The following is a 16,294-nucleotide window of genomic DNA, read 5'->3' as shown; positions in this document are numbered from 1 at the left end:
AGAGCAAGGACTGTTTTCACTTTTGTGTTTATGTATTTGGTTCCTAGAATAGTGCCTGGCACAAAGTGGACTTGGTAAATGTTGGTAAATGCTTTTTGGTAGATTGATAGGTATCAGAAATCTGGCTTCTAGTTTTGAATACTATTAGCTGTGTGGTCTGGAGCAAATTATTTCATCTTTGTGAGATTTGTCTTCCTCATCTGGAAAATGAAGGGGATGCACTAGATAATCTCTAAGGTCTCTTAAGCTCTGACATGTAAGATTTTCTAATGTTTTAGACCAGTGCTGGGCAAACTTTTTAAAGAGGGGACCAAAGGAAAGGAAATGCTCATCTGTCAGGCTGTTTCTAAGGCAACTCTTTCAAAGTGTCATTGTATTGTATCCTACTCATTATATCTGTCCGATTAGGAATAATGTCGCCCCACCAGATAGAACATTTCAAGGGGCCACATCTGGCCCAGCCATAGTTTGCCCATCACTGTTTTAGACAAATGTCAACCCTGAAATGAACAACTATGACTGTAGCTGTCATTTTTTAAATTTATAATTTGTTTTGCAAATTAACTCTCCCTTTGCTGAGCTAAATAGTGCAATTTAGATTTAAAGAGCATGAGAGGTTCTTTGTAAAGCCTTAGTTTTGAGTGCAGTTTCCAGTTCATTTCCTCAAGAAGATAAATTTGAAAAATAATTTTTGGAGAGGGATAGGGTAAGCTACATGCTTAATTTCTATGGAAGACGAAAAAGATATGAATTTTTAAAATGAGAAATGCATATTCATTCTGTATCCTTCCAACAACATCTATAGATCTCTCAGGAACAGAGGAAATTTAAAAGAGCACACTTCCTTAAAGTGTAGTGTAGAGTGTCCCAAAAGCCTTAGTGTAGTTTTAAGCTACTAAGACTTAGACCAAGATTTGAGACAATCTGAACAAATGTTAGTTATTATTATTTTCTCAGATAAGCTGTATCAGCTTCGATGTTTACCATGCATGTCCTTCTCTAAAATTAGGCTTGAAATATATGTCCTTAGGTAAGTAAGAACTGTTGTAAGTAGTTCTTAAAACTAAAACCATACAAAGGGCCCAAACTCTTGCTTTTAAAATCTCTCAGAAAAGAAAATGGTAATATGAGATGAGAAAGCTAGGTACCTCATTGATTTGAGAGCCAGGCCTAGAGATGGGAAGTCCTAGGTACAAATCTGATCTCAGATAATTCCTAACTATGTGACCCTGGGTAAGTCATTTAACCCCAATTATCTAGCCCTTACCACTCTTCTACCTTGGAACCAATACATAGAGTATTGATTCTAAGACAAGATAAAAATTTTGTTGGCCCGAAGAAACATAGAACCACTAATGCAGTTATAAAAAAAAACATTCCTTTAATCAGGATGAGGGAGATGATGCTCTTATGGCCACCACACAGAGTCATGTACACACACAACACCACCACACCGAGCTAAGCTGTGAGATTCTGGGAACAACAACTCTGGGAAAATGCACCATAAACGTGAATTTTCATCATGGGAATTTCCATTGGAACTAAAGAACTTGGGGTCTTATATACCTTTTTAGTAGTATAGGAAAGGAAGGGCAACTGAGGCTTACATGGAGGCTAATTCCCAGCAGGGACTGGACTACTGGAAGAAGCCTAGATACCATGGGAGAAACTTGGAAGACAAAAGAGTACTTAAGATTTGATTATAGCTGCTAATTTTTTCTAGGGTGAGTTCACTGAGTACTGGAAGGTTTATTGTTCAAAGACAAGCCTAATAAATCTACCTAGGATGATCCAGGTGTGCTTGAGGGTTTCCTAAAACAAGGTTGTCAGTTTAGGGGAAAAAAGAAATATATCAGTCATTTGGTTGGTCAACAGACATTTAAGCACTTATATTGTGCCAGGCACTGTGGTAAGCACTGAAGGATAAAAAGAAAAGCAAAAAGAATTAAGGAAATGTATATTCTAATGGAGGAAACCACATGCAAACAGCAATGAGCCAAGAGAGTAGATGGGAGGTAATCTCACAGTGAGGGCTCTGGCAATTTGGAAGGGGGAGGCAGACCAGGAAAGACCTCTTACAATACCATAGGAAACAAATGGTGACTGCACACATTATCTCATTTGACCCTCGAAACAGCCCTGCGAGGCAGGTCATGTAGTTGCTGTTCAGTCCTTTTTAGCTCTGTCTCATTCTTTGTGATGCTATTTGAGGTCTTCTTGAGGCAGAGATAGTGGAGTAGTTAGCCATTTCCTTCTCTAGATCATTTTACCAATGAAGAAACTGAGGCAAAGATTTGGGTGAAGCGACTTGCCCAGAATCACCGCGCTTTCTTTTACTACATCCCTTAGCTAAAGAAGTAGGTAATACAAGGAGCATTATTCCCATTTAGCAAATAAGCAAACAGATAACTTTTTGGATATCACATAGAGTAGGTACTGAGTAGCAAAGAGAAGGTGATAATCAAACCCCACAATCCATAGAGGCTCAAGGGAAACCAGGTAAAATGCCTGAAAGGCATTGAATAAATATATTCTGCCTCTTTTAAAATTGCCTATCACTTGGCTCTCAGGACAACGTGTACTTTGGGAGAATGTTATTACTACATACCAGAGCTTGTGTTCTCTCCTCCCATTGAAGTAGGGAGCAGCCAGAAGGACAGTGAGAGGACAAAGATAGGGTTCAAGGCAAAATGAGCTTGTGTGGGTGGAATTAAGGAAGGCAAATTTTGCAAAAACAATTAGACAATTTTTTTCCAATCTAAACTTTTGAAAACTGTAGGAAAGGCTGGCTTAGTGTGCATTCCAGAAATCCCATGTCAGTCTGTGCTTGGTGCTGAGGCCAACTTCATCCTAGTGTACCTTTACAATAACAGCCAAGCTGTCAGCAGACCCCTCAAGAGTGGAAGTGGATCTGGATAGCAAAATAAGTGTTGGTCTTGTGCAAATGTTTAGTCCAAATCTCTGTATTGTTAAGGGGAAAGGTCTCTGTTCTTGTAGAGATGGTCATTGTGCTCCTGCAGCAAGTACATAGTATTTAGCATTAGTTTGCATGCAATCAGCCAGCATCAATGCTAACTTGCTAGATAATTAACACTGATTTGAAAAAGAGGGATTGCTTCCATTTTTGAGGGGTCCAGAATAGGAGGATATGGACAGATAGATGTTTGCGGTACAAGACTGTCTCCGAATAATTTATCCTTTCTGAGAAGGCCTAATCTTTTACATTTATTTATCATTGTTAATCTGTCGGGGGTGGGGAGGGCAAAAGCTAAAAGACATGTCTCATGTGAACTTCCAAGCACAAGACTGGATGCCCTTACTGTAGCTAACTGGCCCCCACATTCTTCTCTTGCCATTTTCTTTCTTCCTCCCCTGTAACTGTACTCTCTGGACCACTGGGCTTCCAAATACCATGCCCAGTGGAACAATCCACTCAGCTTTGGAATGCCCACCCTGGGTCTGCTACTGTCATGATTGACCAATGTGAGTACAGAATCACAGAGCTGAAAGACCCCCTATATCTGGCCAGCTCATTTCACATCTTCTTCCTATTTTGTCTATTCTATCCTTAACTCCTGTCACCCTTTCCCCTTCTTGGAATCATAGTCAAATTGATACCTCCATTGCTACTAGAGAGAGTATCTTAATAAATTCTCTTAGAACCCTATTCATCATCCCTCTGATTTCCAAACCAAAACATCCCACTCATTTCCCTCTCAGAATGCAGGCTCTTTGAGGGCAGATACTGTCACGTTTTTGTATTTGTGTCCTGACACTCAGCAAGATTTTTGTTGTTCTTGTTCAGTCCTTCAGCTGTTTCTGCTGCAACACGATCAATGGGGTTTTCTTGGCAAAGATACTGAGTGATTTGTCATTCCTTCTCCAGTGTGTCTATGTTTTACAGATGAGAAAACTGAGATAGATGGGGGTTAAGTGACTTGATCAGGGCCACACAGCTAATAAGAATCTAAGGCCAGATTTGAAAATTCAGATCTTTCTGACTCCATGCTTGGTGCTCAATCCACTACACCTCCTAGCTACCTCATTTGGCTAAGTGCTAAATAATAATGGTTTTTTTCTTGCCATTCATTCTCTGAAAAATGAAGGCTTAAATGTAGCTAAAGAGCCATGAGCTATCACATCTGTGTTAAATTGAAATGGAGTAACAAAAGGTTAGACAAGAATAGAATTGTGTCACTTGTAACCAGTAGTTTTTACCTAATACCTCCATGAAGAAAAGTAGCAAGCCTTTAGAGTGGCTGACATAATCGCTTCCCCAGAGTTGTGACTAGGCACTTTTGTGCATCAGGCATGTTTTTTAAAATTGTGATCCTTTGCATTATTGCCTTCTAGAAGCTCGACTGCCCTGTCACCAGAGAGATAGCCTCATTCCAAAAAGAGTAGAATTTTCTGGCATTAAAAATATGCTTTATAAGCAGAATATTATGTATTTATTCTGTTGATGCCTTTCGCCCGCCCGGGATGCTTCTTACTATGTCCAGCCTTAGCCCAAGCTCTGTTTTCTCTATATCAGTATTCTTCTCCACATCATGTCCCATTTCCCTTCTCCTGCCATCCCAAAATAGGTTACTCTCACCTGATTCTCACCCTAGCCCTCCAAAAGCAAATCCTAATGCCAGATGAGTCGATCAACTTTGCCTCTTGGTATTCAAATGCACCATCTATAGGTAACTGGAAGAAATTGAGAGAAATCCAACAGGCATGTTTAATGAATTATGTATCCGGCCAGGACACATTTGTTCAGTTTCTTACCCACATAGATAAATGAAAACATTTGTTGTTCAGTTATTTCAGTCACGTGTGACTCTTCATGACCCAATTTGGAGTTTTCTTGGCAAAGATACTGGAGCAGTCTGCCATTTCCTTCTCTAGCTCATTTTACATATGTAGAAACTGAGGCAAACAGAGTTAAGTGACTTGCCCTGGGACATACAGCTAATGAGTCTCTGAGGACAGATTTGAACTCAAGTTGAGTCTTCCTGACTCAAAACTCTATTCACAGCAATACCTGATTGCCTATTGAAAACTGATTAGTAAAGACATTTAAACTCTATCGTGTCTATTTTGCAAGAAGGCAGTCATCACCAGGCAAGAATCCTGAAATCCTTTCTTCTCAGATCCTTTGCTGACAGCTGGCCTCCTGCCTGGGTGATGTATCCAAGTACTTACCTGGGGGATTCAAATCAAAGAACTTAAGGATAAATCAGGCTCTACTCTGCTTTAGTCTATGGCCTAAAAGTGCCAGCAAAAGGTACCCTTGTTTCTTTGAGGCAAACATCTGTCACCAAGCAGCTGTCCTGTGGAATCTTTGGGTCCTGAGCACCCTTCGCAAGAACTGACTCAACCAGCCATAAATAGAAATGCTGACAGGTGTTCCAGATTGATCCTGGCTGCCTTTTCAATTGGTTTCAAAGACCAACAAATGAGTTTTCAGTTCAGGAGAACTTCTCTTTTAAAACTTTCTCCAGCTGATGAGCAAAATGAAAACTAACAAGTTAATTATGGGCAAAGCAATTCTGTCCTTGAGTTATGTGATAGTGGCCAACACAACCTTTATTGTTGTTAATTTTTTCTATTTCTGAAGCATATGCCATGAACACCATATTAGCATATACACAAAATAGGAGTGCCTTCCAAAGACTTAAGGAAAGTCAGGCATTTCAACCCACATAATCAAGCCATTGGAAAGTTTCCAATCCATCCTTGGCCCTCGTTGAACAAAGAATCTTGGCTCTCCTGATTATGGAGGAGCTATTCATTAGACTAGAAGCAAGAGCTTGCATTTGCCACAGTTCACCAAAACACGTTTAAAAAAAATTTAATTCATGAACTCTTTTTTTTAAATCATGTTTGCTTTGACTGATGTTCCTAGCACACCGAGGAAGCTTTTCTTCCTTAAAGAAGCTGACAGCAAATCCTTTTTAAAGCAATTAAAAGTGATTATTGATTCCATAATCTATCAGTTTTGTACATCCAGATCTTTATATGAGGCTTCCTTAAAATAAGGCAAACCTAGAAAAATCACCATCCATTTATGCTTTAAAAACTAAAGGCAACAGAATGCATTAGAGCATATATTAAACTTCTCCATTAGTCTTTCCTCTACCCACTGTCATTCTTTCACACCTGCATATTCATGCAATCTCATTTCCTGTGCAGTCTGAAAGAATGCCCTTTACTCTGCTGAGACTTATTAATTTGGAGCTGAGATTGATTGTGGGAGGTAGACAGTCAGAGGCTATAACCCCACCCTAGAATTGGTTTCCAATTCCATTAAGGCAGACTCTGGTGCTATCCAAGTTAACACATTCATTATACTCTACCTATCACTTTTTCTCCCTTCTCTCATTTGAGAATGCCTTTTTTGGTATAAAAACAACCTTTAACATAGCTTTTCAGAGTTTCCTTTTAAATTATTTCTATCCTGTGTTTCTTATTTTATCAGTATTGTGAGACCTGTGTCATGAGGCCCTTTTTAAAATGAGGTGATTTTAAAATAGTGCCCAGGACATTCTATCAAATAAATCCCATTTTCATTCTGGTACGAATCAATCTGCATTAGCGTAGACTGAAAATGTAGGTCACAATTGTGACTGTGTATCTTGCAAAGTTGAAAATTCTAAATGAAATACCACCTCCATTTTCATGGCAGTGTAATTTTGAAGTGCAATAATTCATTTTAAAAAATTTTGGATGAAATAATTTAATTTATTATTCATATTCGGTTCAACTAATCAGGCTCTGTACTAGATGCTGAAGATACAAAGAAAAAAATGAAATAAACCCTACCTTCAAGGCACTTAAAGTCTATTGGATTGGGAGTGAGGAGAACATTTTTCCTGTCCAGAAGATAAGGATTGAATATATTTTCTCCACCTTGTACCTGTGGATAGTTGGTTTCTTTGTGGACAATTTAGCCTTGTGTTCACATTTTCTTCCTACAAGTATTTATCCTTTCATTTGTTCATATAATAGCAGGGGTCATAGACTCTTAGAAATAATATAGTTCAACCTAAGCCTAAATCAAAATCCCTTCTATAGCATTTCTTGAAGGCTTCTTGTGACAAGAAATCTGCTACCATGCAAGGCAATCCACCCTACTTTGAGACAGTTCTAATCATTTGGAAGTTGTTTGCTTCCCCAAAACCACAATCCAATTTAGCAGCTTTCATTCATTGTTCCTGGTTCTGCTCTCTTGGATCAATTAGTAAGCACTTATTCAATACTTCATTACCTGCCATGTGCTAAGAACTGTGCTAGATACTAATATACAAAGTGAAAGCATTTATCCTTAAGGAGCTTACAACTGAGCTAAGGGAGACATTATATACATGCATAAGTATATCCAAAACAGAGAAAAGATGATTTAGGTGAAAAAGTCCAAATAGAGTAAATCTAATTCTGCTTCAATATGACATCCATTAAGCCACTTGAGGACAATTGTCTACTCATCGCCAAGCTAAACATCCCTAGTTCCTTTAGCCAAATATTAAATATATTGGTGTCCAGTTTCAGTGAGTACATTTAGGAACCACATTGACATATTGGAGCATATCCTAAAATTAGAGCATGTAATTCCCACAACTGAGTGCCATTCCATCAGTGTGATCTTACCTAATGAGATAATCACTTCTCCTCCTATAGATACAATCTCTCCACTAATGTAGCCCAAGATTATGTATATTTTTATTGTCTTCCATGTCACACTATTGACTTGTGTTGAATTGTAGTCCACTTAACAATGTCCAAATCCTTACTGTCTAATTATTTCTTTCCATCCTATACTTAAGAAGTTAATTCTTTTTTGGACTGATTTTAGGAATTTAGTCCCGCTCCCCCCCCCCAAGGAATTTCATCTTCTTAGGGTCTACTTTTCATTTATCTTGTAGGTATCTGTTGAGATCCTTTCTATCACTGTTTTTGTGGGGGATTGCCCAAGGATATTTATTTAGAGTCTTGGTTTCTATTGTGTAAAAGAACAGACTCCAATTTCAGACAGTCCCTTTATGTCACATTAGCCTTTTGGGGTCTATCTTCTCCAAATGAGCCAAAGGCTTTAGTTGTTCAGCAAATTTTTTCATGTCATCAGAGACCATGCCTGGTCCTGCTGATGCCATGACTCTTAATTCCACAAAATAGGAGAGGGACAGTGCCTCGGTGCTATCTGTGTTCCCCTGGCATCAGAATGCAGAAAATTTTATATACGACAATTGTCCTGATACCTTTATAAAACAAATGCCCCCAGCAACAAATTTATATTTTCTGTTCAATTTCATATAGATCTCAAATTCAATAGTCATCAAATTATTATTGACTTCTTTCTGCCCATTAACTTCAAAGGGCTTTGGTGTTATAGGAAATAAGGGCAAGTATATATACTCAAACTGAACTATAGTTCAATTCAGACTGAATTGACGTGTTCCTTCCAATGATGCAGCCATCTACATCTGCCCATCTGTGCAGCTCTTTTCTGTATCTTCCCCTTAGCTAAACATTATGGGGTTCATGGTGCTACTTGCTTGCTCCTAACAATCTAAGAACATCATTAGAGTAAATAATCCAGATATCCCTCACTCTTGCCATATGAACAATCTGTCTTTTTTTAAAATAGTAGGTTTATAATAACATCCTTTACTTTGGTGGTCCATCATAATTCCTTATGACTAAAGTGCATACTTGTAGTCATGTTTAATTCTAGACCTTTGTGTCCCAAAAACCTTGTTGCCATATAACTCTTGGATAACGTTGGTATGAAAAAGATGGTCTTTTGTTTCTGGGAGTAATGTGTGTATATAAGCATGTAGGAATGTGTATGGATGACTTTGTGCAACTCTGGCTCACAAATTCAATTTACACACAAGTCAACAGACATCACCCAGTCATGTCATTTTTGTCCTCTTTAAGTATGAAGAACAAAACCATAAATGTATGTATGAGGACTATAAGTTTATATGTGTGAGAAATGGTATGGCTTAATGATTAGAAAGCTAACCTTAGAGTCTAGAGGACCTGTGTTCAAGTCATCTTTCTGTTACTTATTACCTGTTGTCACTTTGAGCAAGTGCCTAAACATCCAAGGCCTCAAGCAACTCTCTTAGACTCCGGTTTATAGAACAAATGCTAACCTATATTGGCAGAAGGAGCTCCCTATAAATACTTACATATGTACATGTATGTACATATTGCATACACACACAATGAAAAGATAGTACAAGAGGGCACTGAATTGACAGAAAAGACAGACAGAGTCAGGGTGCCACACAGAGAGAAAAATACATTGAGACAGAAAGAAAATATTCTGGAGTAACTAGGTAGCACTGAGGAAAGTGCACCAGGCCTGGAACTGAGAAAATCTGGACTCAAATCCAACCTCAGACACTTTCTAGCTGTGTGACCTTGGGCAAAGTCACTTTGTCCTGTCCTTGCCACTCTTCTCTCTTAGAATTGAGAGCAAGATAGAAGATAAGGATTTTTAAAAGAAACAAAAAAGGAAGGGATAAGAAAAAAAATTTTTTTAATTATTCTATAGTTAACCCATATGTGTAGGGTAGAAAGAACACTGGAGTTGCAATCAGCAGACCTGGATTCAAATTTTGATTCTACTACTTACTACCACTATGGTCTTAACCAAACCTTTTAGACTTGTTCACATATTAGGCTCTTAGCCTTAGCTTTTTCATCTATAAAGGAGGGAAGTGAACTGGAACATCCCTCCCAGCCATAAGACCTATGATTCCAATGATAATTTATACTTCTGTATTAGAACATATCCTGGTCAACAAAATGAGCACTTTCTGTAGGATAGCATCATAAGGAAGCAGACATTTGGAGAAAGAAGAGGAATTGAGTTTCACTTAAAGAGAAATATTTAAAAATTCAATTCAGATATCACCAAAAGTGAGTTAGAGAGATGATCAAAATAGGCAAAATTATTCTATGTCCAACAGTGTTTTGTTATCAGACTTGCTAAGGGCTAATATTTCAATGATGTCCCAGAGCTTTCGTCTGCTTATTAGATTTCCTCCAACAAGTGTATGTATCTCAGAAGTTTATATAAGTGCGTCACTAAAGAGAGCAGTATATTTCTATTTCTGGAAAGAGTTCAAGGAATAACTCAATTCTTGAAATTTACTAATGGCAGGAAATGACTAGATTCTTATATGAATTGAATAATTATTCATCTTTTGATATTCCCAAATGAATACATGAAACTATTATCTATGCATTCTGGAACACCTTCTAGTCATTAAAGTAATTAGAGCCGCAATCAATATTTGACCTTCCAGAGCTATATCTCCCTATAAATAACTGCAGCTCTGTATATCCTAACCTTACATTTGTAGCCTTAATTCTTGACTTGTTTTCTTAAATGTAGTAAAGGCAGTGGCATTGAGAATGTTTTTATTCTGAGTGCCATAGTTTACTTTTGCAGATTCCTACCCTTCATTTTTGTCCTTGTATAGCTATCTTCCATTTTTTTTTAAATCTGAGTTATCCCTTCATGAGTTTTTTTTCTTGTTTAAGTGATATGTGTCTTCTTTACATAATGAATATGGAAATATGCATTGCATGATAGTACATGTATAACTTATACCATATAACTAACCATTTTGGGGAGAGTAAAGGGAAGGAGGGAGAGCATATATAACACAAAATGTCAAAAAATTATTAAAATTTGCATTGATGAGTAAAAAAATAAAGAAAAACTGAATTAGATTATGAATTCTTCCTTCCTTCGTTCCTTCCTTTCTTCTTTCTCTCATTCTTCCTCTTTCTTTCTGTCTTCCTTCCCTTCTTTCTTCCTTCCTTTCTTCTTTCTTTCCTCTTCCTTCCTTTTTCTTCCCTCCTTCCTTCCTCTTTCTTCTTCCTTCTTTCTTTCTTCCTTACTTTCTTCCTTTCTTTCTTCCTTCCTTCCTTTCTTTCTTTCTTTCTTCCTTCTTTTCTTTCTTTCTTCCGTCCAAATTCCCTCTCCTCTTGCCTTCCCTAATGCATCAAGAAAGCAAGCAATAACATATCAATGATACATGTGAAATCATACAAAACATTTTTCTATATTAGCTATGTTGCAAAGAAAATACAATAAAGAAAAAGCAAAAAAAATAAAGAAATTGAAAAAAAGTTGCTTCAGTCTTCACTCAGAGTTCATCAGTTTTCTCTCTGGAGATGGACAGTATTTTTCATTATGGGTCCCTTGAAATTGTCTTATATTGTCTTGATCAGAGTAGTTAGGTTGTTCACAATTGATCTCTGTTGCAATATTTCTGTTGCTGTATACATTGTTATCCTGGTTCTGCTCATTGCACTTTGCATCACTTCATGTAATTTTTTCTAGGTTTTTCAGAAACTATCCCCCTCATCATTTCTTATAGCACTCTAGTATTCTATCACAATAATTTACCACAACTGGTTGAGATATTCCCTAATTAATGGACAACTCCATATTTTCTAATTCTTTGCCACAAGGAGTTGCTATAAATAATTTTGTACATCTAGGTCCTTTCCCTTTTTCTTTGATCTTTTTGGGATATAAACTAGTAGGGGTATTACTGGGTCAAAGAATATGCACAGTTTTATAGCCATCTAGGTATTATTCCACATTGTTCTCCAAAATGGTTGGACCCATTTCACAATTCCACCACCGGTGCCTTAGAGTCTCTTTTTTTCCACATTCCTTGTAACATTTGTCCCACAGGAAGTATGCATAGAAAAAAAGCTGTCATGGCTATTTGTCATTATAACATAATAAGACCACTTTTTAAAAATCTTAATGCAACTTTTTACCTCCAAATGAGTGTCATTTCCTCCTAAGTGGTCACTGTGGGAGGTTAAAAATTTATTTCAAAATGCTACTATTGTTCCATTTTAGAAACTCCTCTTTTGGAATTGCTTTCAGAGCCAATTTTGAAACCATAAAAGAAAACCATTCACAATACTCACACCCCACCCTTTACATGAAGCTTCCTGATCTTCCCAGTTGTTAGGGCTCCCCCTCTCCCCAACACATTTACCATGTATTTATCTTAAATAGATTTCACATATTATTGGCAATGTACATGTTGTCTTGTTTACAATGCCCTCCTTAAGGACAGAGACAGTTTCATTTTTCTATCCCCAGTGCCTACCACAAATTATTGGATTTATTGATATGATATGAAATATAATGGATCTAAATACAAAGATATGGATATAATCAAGTATCACCCAGGGCTTATGGAACCAAGGCAAGTGTCCATGAAATCCAAGGAAAGTGCTCACTGAAAGACTTACCACACCAACAAAATTAATAATCACTGACGTGTATAGTGCTCTATAGGTCATCAAATGATTTTGCATATGTTATTCATGTAATCGAGTTCAAACCCTTTGTTTTTATACAAGGAAACTCAGCATGTCTCAAATCTCTTATACTTCATTCTGAACCTATTTTATTTCCAGTGCTTTACTGATTCTTTTGTAAGTTAGAATGACCTGAGAAGTGAAACAACAAAACTAATGCAAACTACCTCTCTTCTAGTGTCTGTATTTTTTCAGTGCGTTGTCTTGCTCTCTTTCTAGAAGCTATACAGAAAAGAGATCAAGCCACCTTTTAAACCAGCAGTGGGCAGACCTGAAGACACATTTCATTTTGATCCTGAGTTCACATCCAGGACCCCTACAGGTTAGTATGGACAGCACAAAGGGGAAGAATCAGCTGTTACTACCAGTGACATTTTTCCCAATATTGCTGAACAGTTAGGGGGCAGACATCTAGGAGCCAGAGAGCTACATGAATAAACTGCATTTAATAGAAAACTGTCATCATTGTTTGATGTCTTTCCTTCTTAGCTAGATTTATGGATGTAAGTGATACAGCAATTATCCATTAACCAGAGACTGGTTATAAATTTTGGATATTGTCCAGGATGAATGGATTTTTCTCCCTCCTGTCACCTGTATTTTGCCTGTTTTACTCCTTGACAGTATCTCCTTCTCACAAGGGGAAAGTAATAGACACACAAATCAATTCTGCTTCTTCTTAATAATGTTGCACCAAGGTTTAGTTAGGAGAAGGTTGAAACTACTGGTAAAAATAGAGGTCTGTGGATCCAGTCTGAAAACAAATGATTTTCTCATGGGAAAATACTTCTCAGCAATCATTTTATTTAAAGATTGCACAGTAGTGCAAAAAGTAAGTCAACAAGCTTTTAAAGAGCAAATTAAACAGTGAGTATATGGATACCTGTCAACTCCTTGGAAAATTATAGAATGAAAAATATTTTGGGTGATAAAAGAAGACTCCCTAGAAGGGAAGCAGGGACTTAAAGAGAGAGGGAAGAAGGGAAAAATCAGTTTTTGTTGCCATATTTTAAAATATGGCAACAAAAACTGATTTTTGAATAATTTTTAAAGTGACAAAATGAGAAGACAGATACACAGGACATGTAGTTAAATTGAAGCAAAAACTTCCCTAGTCCTATCAGTGAGGTTGGGCGATTATCTGTGAATTTCAATTCATACTCTCTTAGATTCCCACTACAAAGGCTGATAGATAAGACGTATATTAAGACTTGACAGGAAGGTAAAATGATTGCAGCTTTGTGTCCTGCTGTGTCCTCTAAGCAGGGCCACACTGATCTGACTTGGTGCCAGAAGGAGCATAGAAGAAACTAGGTTGTCATTTTATTGTTAACTAATATATTTTAGATCTTGCGGAAAACCCAACCTGACAGTGTTAGGACCTGAGAGTGTATGTGTGTGTAAATATATATAATATATATATATATATTTGCATTACCAGATGCATATATGAGATTAGTATCATTACGACAGAAAATGAAAGAGGATGAGATTTGCAGGTTTCATCTTGATTTGGTCATTGTGCTTCCTTTAGTAAGTCATTTTACTTCTCTTCTGATTTATCTAAATATCAAATTAATATAATAGCAATTCCTAAGATGGAAGAACATTAAGTATTAATCCTTGCAAAATGCTTAATTCTTCAAATGAAATATATTTTCATTCTGGATGCAGTCTTCACCTTGTATTTGAAATATTCAAAGTCAATACCTGAGAATTTCTAGTTTTTTCATGCTAATATTGGCCTGTCCCTACAATTTACCTAGCTACTAGGCACTGCTCCCTTACCCCATAAACTTTTTAAAATGCTGAGGGATACAAATTCATTTTAATAGTAGACTATGAAATATTTGTATATTATAGGAATATTAGTAATATATTATTAGCATTTATAAATTAAATTAAATATGGCATACTAATATAATACTAATATTAATATACTCATATATGAATTAATATAATATAGGGGAAAACTTTTTTTAGAGAAGCCTGTGGCCCCATAAAAATTTTCAGATTGAATCTCAAAAAACAGCCATAACTGGCAGTGGTCTATTCTCCATTGTACATACCATATTCCATTCCCCATCTCCCTGCCTTTGTGATGGTGTCCTCCATGCCAAGAATGTGCTCTCTATTCAACCCTGCCTATTAGAATCCCTGGTTTCCTTCAAGACTAATCTCAAGAACAACCTTCTTCCTGAAGTCTTTCCTGGTTCTCCTCCTCCCCCACGCCACCCACCAGCTGCCAAGATATATACTCCCAAAACACCATGTATTCATTGGGTATATATTTTACATATAATAAATATATATATATATATGTTCTTTCTTCCATTAGAATGTTGAAGACGCTAATTATTTATTTCCCTATTATCCATTTATCCCAAGTATTTAGCACAGTGCTTTGTATAAATGCTTATAGCTGAATTGATTAATTCTCTAGTATTTTAATTTTTCTAAACTATGATTTCTATTCTAGTATCACTGATTGATTGTTAACTTACCTGTATTATATAATGGCTTCTTCCTGCCCCCCCTCCCAACAGAGGTTCTCAAAAGTCACATATAGGATTATTTTATTACATCACAGGAATTTACCTGTGAGGGAGTTGGGGTTTATGAGATACAAATATCCCTTCTTTTAAAATTGTTCTATGTTTATATATTTGTGTTTGCAGGCTCCAGGGCTAGGCTTAGGGATGGGGGCAGGGGAAAGGTAGCAGCAACTCTGCTCTTTTACAAGAGCACGTAATACACAAAATCATTTGTACTTGACTTTAGGGTATACAGTGTCATTTTATTATAATAGGTTTGTACTCTTTATTTTTATTTCACGTAAGCTAAAACTGAAATTATTTGATTTTTCCTGAGCACAAACCTGTTAAAGAGAGAAGTGACTCTAGATCATGTTGAGTGGCAAAGAGAAGCCAATTTAAGATGAAAAATTCATCAGGTTAGTCTTTAAAGCAGATAATACTCAAGTGGATGATCAAGGCTTGACTGTACTCAGTTTTAATTTTTCAGTATTAATTTTATTTTTTTTTCTCCTGTGTTCCACCTTAAGTGGCATGTTAAAGAATTATTCTCCCACAGATCTTTATCAAATCTAATCACATCATCTACCATGTAGCCATCATGTAAAGCCTTTTCACATTTTCATTCTTGCAACCTTTCCCAAAAGTTGCTGCTTCTGCCTTTTAGTTGCCTGCCATTATTTCTTCAGCTATTTCCCCTGATAACATGCATACAAAGTCCTAGTCTATACTCAGTTTACACGTGTGGGAAGAAACTGCACCTTTTATATTTCTATTCTCTTAGTGTTAATGAATGTGTATAATCCTATAGCAAATTTTCCTTCACTCACAGAGGAGGCTACCGACCACCCAGGTATGTACTCAGACCTTAACATTTCCATGACCTGTGAAAATTCAGGTTAGTGTTCCCTTCAATAGGATCAGGTTCTTAAATCTAGAAACCTCAGGGAGGAAATTAACTCCTGTCGTTTGAAGTAGCTGAAAGTGATGATGTTTCCACTTGTGTTTTTTTTCCAATGGGTGCACTTTTCAATGAGCTACAAGACAGCTTGGGGAATTTTGAAGAGGCAGCAAGTAATAGGGTGAACTGAGAAGAAAGATGGAGTACAAGCAGACTAAATGAAATGGAAACCCATCCATCCAGAGAAGCTTGTACGCAAGCAGGAAAAGCAGAGCAATGTTTCAAAAAACGTGTTTGTTGTCTCGTATGTCTTGCACTGAATAATTTTCAGATTCCAAAAACTACTCAGCCATGCCTTCTGTTTTTTAATTAAGCTTCCGTAGTCTGGCAGTTTGGGAGTTTATTCCCAAACACTGTCAACTCTGATTATATTAATTCAGCCATCATGTTGGCATCTACAACTGGACGTTCACAAAAATAGAAACTAAGGGTTCTTTGTGAT

The 16,294-nt window shown here is 36.9% G+C and overlaps 1 protein-coding gene across 2 annotated transcripts in view; it reads left to right on the top strand.

The window, feature by feature from the left end:
• Positions 1 to 16,294, top strand: part of RPS6KA2 (ribosomal protein S6 kinase A2) — a 538,080-nt gene that overhangs the window by 470,863 nt on the left and 50,923 nt on the right. For both annotated transcript variants that reach the window (XM_044671880.1, XM_044671881.1), the window contains one exon: positions 12,577 to 12,679. In XM_044671880.1, coding sequence (XP_044527815.1) covers positions 12,577 to 12,679 — 103 coding nt within the window. The remainder of the gene's footprint in view (positions 1 to 12,576; positions 12,680 to 16,294) is intronic.

The sequence above is a fragment of the Gracilinanus agilis genome, chromosome 4, assembly GCF_016433145.1.
Source record: "Gracilinanus agilis isolate LMUSP501 chromosome 4, AgileGrace, whole genome shotgun sequence".
Classification (NCBI taxonomy): Eukaryota; Metazoa; Chordata; class Mammalia; order Didelphimorphia; family Didelphidae; genus Gracilinanus; species Gracilinanus agilis.
Note: the sequence above shows the minus strand (reverse complement) of the source record. Positions and strands in the feature narration are given on the sequence as shown.